This window comes from Chenopodium quinoa, unplaced genomic scaffold, assembly GCF_001683475.1.
Source record: "Chenopodium quinoa cultivar QQ74 unplaced genomic scaffold, ASM168347v1, whole genome shotgun sequence".
Taxonomy (NCBI): domain Eukaryota; kingdom Viridiplantae; phylum Streptophyta; class Magnoliopsida; order Caryophyllales; family Amaranthaceae; genus Chenopodium; species Chenopodium quinoa.
In genome coordinates this window covers 4,178,513-4,189,629 of record NW_018743919.1, presented here as the reverse complement: position 1 = coordinate 4,189,629, position 11,117 = coordinate 4,178,513, and the positions used below count along the sequence as shown (strand labels likewise).

General features: G+C 35.4%; 2 protein-coding genes across 2 annotated transcripts; one reads left to right on the top strand and one right to left on the bottom strand.

Annotated features, from left to right (window-relative positions):
- Positions 1-687: 687 nt before the first annotated feature.
- LOC110687480 lies at positions 688-1,630 on the bottom strand. The gene has a single exon (XM_021864134.1). The coding sequence runs from the start codon at positions 1,481-1,483 to the stop codon at positions 941-943; it is 543 nt and encodes a 180-aa protein (XP_021719826.1). The 5' UTR covers positions 1,484-1,630; the 3' UTR covers positions 688-940.
- A 1,249-nt stretch (positions 1,631-2,879) lies between these two features.
- LOC110687479 lies at positions 2,880-10,577 on the top strand. Its single transcript, XM_021864133.1, has 7 exons — positions 2,880-3,468; positions 3,612-3,909; positions 6,336-6,415; positions 6,529-6,645; positions 6,732-7,514; positions 8,036-8,252; positions 9,814-10,577. Exons 2-7 carry the CDS (start codon positions 3,615-3,617, stop codon positions 10,218-10,220), a joined length of 1,899 nt encoding a protein of 632 aa, XP_021719825.1. The 5' UTR covers positions 2,880-3,468; positions 3,612-3,614; the 3' UTR covers positions 10,221-10,577.
- The last annotated feature ends 540 nt before the right edge of the window (positions 10,578-11,117 follow it).

The window sequence follows — 11,117 nt, the reverse complement described above, 5'->3', positions numbered from 1 at the left end:
GTGTGCTACGAGCCGGAGGAACTTATAAATGCTCAAAGAATGACATACAAAAAACACAAGAGGATTCGTCGCCATTGCCCAATGGTATTCCATCCTACAATAACTTAATGCTTGTGCATCCGAGTGCAACATCTCCAACATCCATGTCAATTGCGACTGGTTCAGCTCTGCCAATACTATCAATCCTATTGTGTTTCGAAGACTCCGTTTCAACGATTGTCTCGTCAATGATGGCAAGCCCCTTCGTGCAGGCGAATCCTTGATTTTCCAATATACTCTTTATCTGTTTCCTCCGTTGATTGTTCATGAAATACTATATTCTCTTAGGACATCTCCTAGCCATAATAGACATTCATATGATAATAATGACAGCAAATGAATCAATTATAATTATGCTTCATAGTTCATACTCCGTATTTTTAATTTCTTCATTAGTTGTATAATATACACATGCTTTCTTTTATGTCCAAATTAATTCAACAACTATGATATTATATCGATTTTCAATGTTTTCACTTACGTATGTACTTACCATTGCTACCAATCAACTTTGATCATTTTTGCATAAATTGCATTTACCTATATGAATATTATGCACTCGACTTAATTGAACTCGATTTGATTGATAAATTCGTAAACACACTTAAATAAACCAAGATCAAATAACTTCAAAAAGCACAACCTCACTTGATTTTGAGCTTAATCATCTTACTCATAAAACTGATTTTACACCGCTATTAATTTTTTTTTTTAAAAAAAATCATAAAACAAAATCTAAACTACCTTAGTATTATAACGTGGCATACCAAATAAAGTACAAAATGAGGAGCGGGTTTGTTTAATACAATGTCTGATATCATCTAAACACGATTAAATAAGTGGTAGAAGACTCAAGCTATTAGAGGCCGAGAAATTCTCATTTAATACATACCGAGTGCGCCTAGTAGGCATATTGATAAGAGAAGTCGGAAACACCAACCATGGCAGAAACAATTTGAGAAACGATGTAAAAAGATCCTCCAATAATAACCACTATCAATATAGCTGATATTGGGTTCTTTAGCAACTCTACAATCGGCTGTAAAATTGTATAAATAACCCCAGTACTCACTGTAAGTGCATACAATGCATATCTTCTTACATTCTCCCAGAATTCCTCCATTAATGGGCCTTCTGGGCCTAAAGCCCATGCCTTGTCTTGGCCCATCATCATCAGCAGAAGCCCAATTGAAGCAGCCCCTGTAAACACCTGTAACCTTCTCTTAAACACTAATTTATCATCATCATTATCAATAATTTCATGTTTTGATGATGATTTAATAACCCAATTTTTGTGTTTGGAAGAAAGGTTATTAATAAGGTTTTTGTTACCCAGAAATGCAGGGGAATTTGATGAAATAAAGTTGGAAAATTTAGGATTTGATGGTGTGGTTTTGATTGGGGTTGGGAAGAAATGTTGGGATTTAATCGAAGTAGTATTCATTGGTTGAATTTTGATGATTTCTAAAGAAGAAGAGCTGCTTGTTGTTGTTCTTGTATTTGATGAGTACTGTTATAGTGGTGTTATCTTTTTGTATGGTTAAGTATTGCTGCTACTGGTCTTCAAAGAGATCACCAGATCCTTATCTAGTTATCTGATTCTTAAGTGGGCCGTTTTTTGTTTAAATTGTAAGAGTAGCGTTGCCCACCTTCTGCTGCTCTTTACCCGACTACCCGTCCATTACACCCTGTGTTTTTTTAACAGCCCGTTTTCGTTTGGTAGCCGATAATAAGTTGCGGTAATGGTAATGATAATGATTTTCTCATTTACATTTTGTGCACTTTCTAATATATAACTTTGATCATAGACATCAACTGTATGCGGAATAATTTTAGTATTAGTAAAGAAATTTAAAAAGATGATATTATAAAAATACTAATTGCAATGAAATTAACATTGTCCCATATCAAAATATTCTTTTTTATATATACATTGCAAAATACAATCAATTTATTTAAATTTTGGTGGCATCGAAAGTAAATGGGGAAATAAAAAGAACAGAGGAAGTAAGTAGTCCAACAATATATCTAGTCCTTTGGTTCGTGCATTGCATGGGTCGTATAAGTGAAACGTGAAAATGATACTGGAGATAGATTACTTTCTAAAGTAAAATTATTTGTAATTTTTTGGAATCGAATCAATGATTTTGCTTAACTAAAATATCTTTAGATTCGTAAATATAATTGTACACGTATCTTATAAGAAAATATGCTATTAAGATTCCGATGTTCTACATACTATATACTTCCTCCATTTTTTTTAAAAAAATTGCAACAATTTGACTGTTACACTATTCATATGTTCCACTTTGACTAGATTTGATGATTTATTGCTATGCAAAAATATAGTCATGTAGAATTTTATTAGATTCGCCTCGATTTATACTATTTTAACATAAAATGTTTATAATTTTTACATATAGGCATTAAAGATATTAACGATTGAAATCATGTATCGGCAAGCATGAATAGAAAAGTGTTGAAATTATAAAGAAACAGGGGAAGTATAATTTTCCATATCAACTCAGTCACATTAAAAGTAAAGTAGAAAATTGTTTTAATGGATACAATTTAGTACTTGAAATTATAGTCCAGTTTTGTGTATTTACTATATTAAATTTGGAGATATACATAATACAATAACAATGCATGTATAATAAATCATCTTGATATACAGGATTAAGAAATTGGTGCATAGAGGATAATTTTTCATTTATACTTGTACAATGCTTTTATCTCAATTATATATCATGATTCATGACTCAATCACCTTAAATTCAGTAACAAATTCAAATCTTACTTTGCTAGAGTTATATTTTCAAAGGCCAAGTTTAAGACGCTCGTGCAAAATACATGATATACAATTTAAGATTTACTAAACAAATTCCCTTCAAACACCTCCATTAAACACACCTTAATTTAAAGATATCCACTCATCAGTATCATTTCAAGACGTAAAACTCATTAGAATGCAATGGTTTTAGAGACATATGTAAAAAAAAAAAAAAAAAACTTGTACCGTATATTTTTTTTCTTATACAAGGTAAGAAAAATAATCATTTTTTTTAAAGGAAAAAAAAAAATCAGTATAATGTAATGTAGGTTAAAAAATAATGTACTCCGCATATGTTAGGTGTTACACATATGATACGAGCACAAGAGTCAGGAATTAAGGTTACCCGCCTCCTCTCCTAACAAAAAAACCCCTGCTACTGCTACTACCGCCGGAAATTCCCCAACATACCCAGAAAAAAAACCCAGAATTAACATCATCAAATCATCAATCTTTATTCATTTGTGTTGAATGAAATGGAAATTCACATCAATTTTCCCTATTTTTCTTCCTTCCTTCTCCACCCCTAAATTCTCTCTCCTCCGCCGTCGTCTCCGCCGCTTCCGCCGCCGTGTTGTTCACCATTTCTCCTTCAGGTACCCTTTTTCTCCTTCATGGGTTGGTAGATTTTATCAGATAATTGATTAATTTTATCTGGGTTGGTGGGGTTTTAGCCTTTTTGAAAAATGATTGATGATTATACCGTTTTAATGATATTGAAAGTTTCATGAAATTGTAGACGATGACGAATGGTGAGAAGGGATTTGTGTCATGGGATGAACGGATCATTTCACAGGAGAAAGGTAATCGTACAGTTCATTATTACCTTAATGATTCTGTGGGTGATTCTGTACTGGCTATTCAAGGTACTGAAAGAAGTGTTAGACATATGATATATGTTGTTTTCGACGATTTTGTCAATCGTTATGGCTCTGTTTGTAATGTTAACTCTGCCACCAAATGGCGCTCGAGAAGGGAGGTTGTTGACTGGCTTAATAAGCTGGTTGCCAAAAATCAGCACCTGTTGCCGCTGTCGGGTGAGTCTTTATTCTTTGAGTGATTTACTCTAGCCCTCTTTTTGTTGTTGTTGTTGTTATTTAGAGAACAATGTTGGGGTGTATAGATTGTAATTTGGTGAAATTCTATTTTGATGATCATGCATAACAGTTGATCCACTTTCAGGTTACTCAGAAAATTAGATATAAATGGTGATTCAATTATTTATCACATAAAATTAGCATTGCCACTACTCACTAGTTAATACTAGGTGAAGTCCGGGGGAGTACAGGTCAAGGCCTTTCTCTTTACTAAACAAATTAACACTTGGCCTTTTGGGGTGATTAGAACTGGGAACTCATTACTCAGAATATTAGTTAGGCTTCATTCTTTAAAAGTTCAAAATATGTCAACTTTCGAAATCTTAGTTAGCCGCATATTGCTTCAGAAGTTGCCCATGCTTTTCATTTATTGTCTCATTTATCCTTGGCCTAACCCACAGAAACCCTAGTCTTGCCTTTCCTTGCCATGCTCGTAGCCTCATAAAATCTTACCTACTTAACTTTATCAAGCTTTGGCATGCCCTCCTAATCTCCACTAGCATGTCGAATATTTTCCTCTAGCCTTTACTACCACTTCTTACATCTTAGAACTGTAGATGTGTGTATGGATGATATTGAGAACCTTAGAAGGGAAAATAAATACTTTGTAGTAAAAAAGGAAAAGCATGATGATGAACATTCAATTGTGAATTTTATAAAAATATGCACAAATAGATCACCATTGCTTTAAATTATGATATGATTGACTTCTTACCTTAGGATGCTCATTCATGCTGGCATGATTCCCTTTCGGATTAAGGCTTTGTTGTTGTTGCTGCTGCTGCTGCTGCTGCTGCTGCTGTAACGTGCTGGCATGACAGAGAATGCATATGATTTCTGTATCTCAGTCTTCATTTCCATGTTGACTGTATAACCTATGGGAATCATGAGTTGAAAGGAGGACCGGGGAAAGGGGGTTAGTAGACTTAAATGGAAATTGCACACGTATTTACCTTAAATCTAAAGTTTTGCAAGTAATGTGAACAATAGAATCTACTAAATAAATGCAAACATATCAATCCAAAAAGGAAAGAGTATCCGTATGCTAGGATCTGGAAGGTGCTGCCAATTAAGCTGTTTCGTGATTAGGATATGTCAAGTGAGCTCGGCATTCTCTGGCAGTATGCTGACAATATGCAGCAGTTTACTGTGATGGTTGGAGCCTTGTAGAACGGGTGTTTCATATACACTATGTGGCTGAGGTTATATTTTGTTTCTCTTTTGTCGTAATATCGAAAACCAAAATATCCTTCTCATGCAATCTACTTATCTTTCAATGTCCAAACACCCGCCTTACTGCCTCTCTTTTAACCCAGCTGAGGTACTCATATAGCTATATGCAGACAATGAAAAGACCTCCAATTTGTCAAAGTCTGTCCAGCACTAGTGATTTATTTTTATTTTGGAATATGTGTATATAGTTTTTTATGTGTTGCATCTATCCAGTCTCTCCTCTGACTACCTCCTCTCTAAGGCAATATAGAAAGAAGATAATGAAGAAGAGAAAGGGAAGACAAATATTTAAGTGGAGTATGCCACACCAATCTTTGATGTCTTCCCTTTTAATAAAAATCGTGTCTTCCCTCATCCGTATTACCTTATTTACTTGTTCGCATTTGGAAAATTATGATCTGTAAAATGCTTCAGTTCATCAGATTTATTTATCTGTTGGGCCATATATATTTTTTAAAATAGGCTAGTTCAATTTTTTTTAATAGGTATGCACAAGTTGACAATCAAACATGTTGAATTGTGCGCACTTTTGTTATTGCTGTGTAATATTGTGCTCTCTTTTCATCCAAACATTTCTGATTTAATTCATAATGATAACACTGACAAAATATATGTTCCAATACGGTCATATGTTTATAGTCCTATAGAGTCTAACATGACTATGACGTATGAACATCTTATCACGTCCTCCTCTCTTAGTCACAAATACGATACATCAGTATCCTCTTTCTTAATGTTATTTTTGGAATTATTACCTGTAAAATCATCGTCCAGTGTTCAATTCACACACTCATGTTGAGCTGGCCTTTTTTTTTTTGGTTATTATTACTCCGTATATTTTTTTTAAATTTACATATTATTAAATAAGCCGTGGAAATAATACCAAGTTTATCATTTTCTTCTCTTAGTTGGCTTATGTATACACATCCTTTCCAAGTTTTATAATTATCATGATTTTATAAATATCCGATGACATCAACTACCTTGATGTTTTATGTATTATCAAAATGTTTGGGAGTTATTTCTGGTGTTCCAGAATCCAGATTGATCTGGTTGCATGTCGTTTTTATGATGTCTCGTGTTGTGCTGTTATTTTTAGTGACCCGTGTTATTAATGTCAATGATTTTGTCAGAGTCATATGCTTGTGCTCAACCCTTTCAAGATCGAATACGTGGATCCAATGGCACTCTAATTTCTCATTCACCTGTGACGGTACTTACTTTACCCTATTTTAATGCGGTTGACTTGTAACTATTATGAATTTATGATAGGTGTTTCTTCCTTTTTTTTTTCTTTGCTAACTACTGATCCTCTTGCTTGTCCAGCTTCCTAGGAAATTGAAGGCCCAAATATCTGATATTGTGTGGAATGGGGAAGGTTGGGCTTGTTCCAAAAAACTCATGCATTATCCTTCCTTTATCCGAACTGGGATCACCATTTCAGTAAGCATCTATCTGAACATTTTATCCTCCTGTCATTAATTTTCTATCATTGGACTTAGCCTATCAGTTTCTGATGCATGATGCAGGTGCATTCTTTTGTGTTCGTCATGGCTGCAGAAGGAAATCCTTACCTTGGTTACTTAGAAGACATGTATGAGGATAAAAAGGGGCAAAAAAAGGTTAAAGTGCGGTGGTTTCATCGTGATGAAGAAGTCACAAGTTTAGTGTCTCAGCTGGATGCCCACCCTAGAGAAGTATTTATTACACCTCATGTCCAAGTAATAAATGCAGAGTGCATTGGCGGACCTGCTTCTGTCTTAACTCCCAAACATTATGAGCAATGTGTGGCTGCTCTTCCACAGTCTATATTATGCAGGGTACATTTGTGCTTCAGACAGTTAAAAAATGATCAGATCAGACCTTTCACTGTAAGCAAATTACAGGGATATCGTAATCAAGCAGTTTTGTCCTGTATAAATCATATCCTTTTCTCCAAGAAGAAGACCAAGGAGCATAGTAAAAGAAAGAGACTTGATGAGAGAAAGATTGGAGACATCCAATTAAGGGGTCGTAGTAGAGCTGAGACGAGTCCTTCAGCAATAGGGAGTCAAAAAACAAAAGTTGTGCCATCATTTTCAAAGCTGAAGATAAAGTTAGCTGGGAAAACAGTGAAGCATGGAGATTTTGTAGAAAGTCATCATGATGAGGTTTCTGCTTCATTTGGAATCAATGATGATATAGAGCTACTTTCTCAGGATAGTGGTATCCGAGGATGTTGGTTCAAATGCAAGGTCTTAGAGATCTCCAGGAAGCGCATCAAAGTTCAGTATGATGATCTGGAGGATCCTGAAGATTTTGGGAAATTGCAGGTAATATACGAACTTAATGCATTCATATAAAACCTTTTAATGGAGACTAAATTTGCCCCGAAAGGACTTTAACAAATTAATATTCGTCAATCCAATAGCTAAACATATAGTTGCTTCAACCCCAACCCCATCCCCCTCAAAAAATAATAGGTCCCTTGTGGTGGTAACTCTACTGCAAGAGTGCATAATTAGAAAAAACAAAAATTGTATATAGTGCTAGATGTTTGTGTGTATAGAAGTCAATACTTTCTGAAATGAATTTGACAATCAACAAGAAAATTCAAGAATGATACCCAAGTTTGTTGCATAATCATGTTTCCTGAAGAAGAGTGTCTTGTAGAATATCATGTGTTTTACATGGTATTATCTTGGTCCCTGCATGTTCGCTAGTTATTAGTCTGTATTGCTTTAAACATATGTAACCCCCCCCCCCCCCTCTTTTTTTCCTTTTAATTTGATGAATTACCTCTGGGTTTTATGAAGACGGGATACTGAGAATAACTTGTTGATGTGTGTGCCAGGAGTGGGTTGCTTCATATAGAGTGGCAGCTCCTGATAAAATGGGTCTGAGATGCTCTGGCCGTCTCACAACTCGACCACGTCCACCTAAGGACCCTGATGACTGCATTCTTGAGGTGGGAACAGCAGTAGAAATTTGGTGGCATGATGGCTGGTGGGAAGGGGTCATCATCACCGCAAATGTATGTGGGACTGACCACCTACAAATTTACCTGCCTGGTACGCTCTATTCCTGCAGCCTTCAATCTGTGGTTGCCTGCCTCCTACCCTGGCGCTTTTCCCTCCCTCCTAGATAAACTCAATTTCTATAACAAAAACTATGTACTCCTGTTATGTAATTGTCATTGACACTAACCGTTGTAAACATCTGTCCCTGCTCTAATCACCGCCCACTAGAACCAAGAGATATCTGGAACAATCACTTAAATGTCTTCCTTAAACCCAAAACTCATATATGAGCTTTGATCAAAAGATCTTGCAATCATTAGAACAATTTATAGGAGAATGAAAGGTGTGAAGTTGACAATACCACCAAATTGGTGATGTGCTCTCAATCCATACAAGGAGTTGAATATCTGCAGATTTTGCTGTGTATCAAGAACCCTGTCTTAAGATAAGATTGGTCTCACATAGTCTATCCTGTCTCTGGCCTCAGATTGAGTCAATGCACCGAATTTGATTGTACACTAGGTTTATATATTTGACATCTTACTAGAAACATGTGCTATTCTGATGCGTGAATGTAGGGGTTTCCTATGCAAGTCAACATGATATCTAGCAAGTTAAAAGGTGATCATTATGTAATTCTTAGATTATTTGACAAAATGAGGGCCTTGTGTCCTTTGAGGATGAAATGGAGCTATCTGGTTCTCCTATGAATTACAAAGAGAAAGTCACTTTATACCTTTTTTTAGTTCCCTTAAACAAGTCTTGTTCATAATAGATCAATCAGAGGACTAAACATTCACTAAACATTGTAGTGGCCTACCATTTGAGCAAGTGGGTTATGTAAGAGAAGAGTATAAGATTGCATCATTTTGTTATCAACTTATATTGACATTGTAAAGATTGAGGGTGATCTGTAGCAAACCCTGCAGAATATAGGCATATGTGGGCCGGTGGGGGATAGTCAGTCTATAATTGATGTATGCACTACTTTATGAAGCTTCTGGTGAAGTCATTGTGTAAGATATTGTTGAGAAGCCGTCCAGGTATGATAATGGCTCAACCGGCCCAAACCATACTACGCATAGCAGAATGGAATAACTAATGGAACTCAATTCTTCACCACTTTCCCTCACACTTTATGACACTGTGCTGTGCTAAGACGCTTCTTAGTTTTTCCTGCATTCTCACTAGTTAATTTTTCATAGTCACTCCTCAATCATTCACTCCTTTTGATCTTGGCTAGGACTTGGAAAGTTGAGTATGAGAAATTGCATTTATCTGCAAATATATATTTGTTTTTTAACTCTGAACTTTGGTGGGTACGAGATTTATGCTCTGAAACTTGCAATTTTAGTGGCTCTTTTCTATTACTAGGCACTAAAATTGAGTGAAATTAGTGCCTGATTATATTATGTGGGCTATGGAATTTTCATGCTCAAAATTTCAGTTTCTAAATTAAAGAAGCCTTGTTTATAACCTAGTTTTAAGTTAGCATTATTTTTTTATTTTTTTTTAGGGGAAGGGGTTTCATTTTCTTCAGTATAGCAGGCATCTAACTATCTACAAAGCTGGATTATCAACTATGATTTGATTGGTGCTTTCTTGTAATCAGGTGATGACAGATATGTGACCACAGAGAAATCACTTATAAGAATGGCCAAAGATTGGGTTAATGGTTCATGGGTTACTGCAAAGACATGCCCTGACATTCTTTCCTCTATCTCTGCCAAGTCAAATTCGCGCTTGCTTGATTATGCCATGCCTCCTATTTCAGAAGTTGTGGAAGTCGAAGAAGGGCAAGATGCACCTGTTGTGAACATGCATAAGCCTGTACTTACAAATGTTACAGACAATACAATATGCAGAAGTCCATCAAACAAAAAGGACAATTCTGATGCTGGGGTTGACTATGATGTTGGAGTTGTTGCTAAAGATGATAGGCTGAGCGCAGAAAAGGATTTTGAATTTTGCAGGCAGCAATATACACAGGAAAAATTTGTGGAAGCCAGCGTGAGGTGATGCAATTTTTGTAATGTGAATGTAAGTAGCATATTTTGTAAATAGCATAGACAGAAAGAAAGAGAGCAACCGAGGAAGGAATCAACAACGCTGGAGAGTTAGCTCATCGGAAATTTTTTAGTTGTGGAATTTTGGGGTGGTGTATAGAGAAGCTGGACATATCTATGAGGGGGTCTGAGTTCAAACGTTGAAGAGCTCACTGCAGAAAGAAATTGATACAGCTTTTTTTATGCTTGTCAATAGTGAAAAGGTTTAATTGCTATTGTAGCTTGAAACAAGTCTCCAGTCTTGTGATAAATTTTAAGAGTATTTAAACTCTCGGAAGGTATTAATATCAAGTTGCAACATTTGCAAGTATGTGCCTTTTTTCTACAGTCACTGCTCATTTACTCTTATTTTGTTACTCTGTCAATATGTTTCAAATTAGCATAATGGTTAAACCCCCCTTATAATAGTTGGATAAGTTCTATTCTCTTTCTATCACTTATAATCATTGCCAAATTGGGAAATATGACATTATTCTGGACAACCTAATCTAATTTCGTTTTGAGATTATATTATATGATTACATTGGTATTATATCTGATTATCTTAATTATCAATAATCTGATATTGGTAATAATCTGATGTTGGTTTACAAAAAATTTCAAAAGAAACTTATTTTGTCCAAACTTTTCTTATCTGAACTCATTTTAAAAAATAAGATGAAACAAACAAGCCATGAGTTTGAGTTTGATCAAGTCGGGATAGATAGAGTACATAACAGTTAATCTACCTATATTGTTGTGCAATATCTTTGGTACAGTTATATTATTTAAAAGTTTGTCCTAAGCCATTTGCTAAGTTGCCACCACATTGGGCGCCATGGGCGGTAGCCGGTAGGGGTAGCCAAACTAG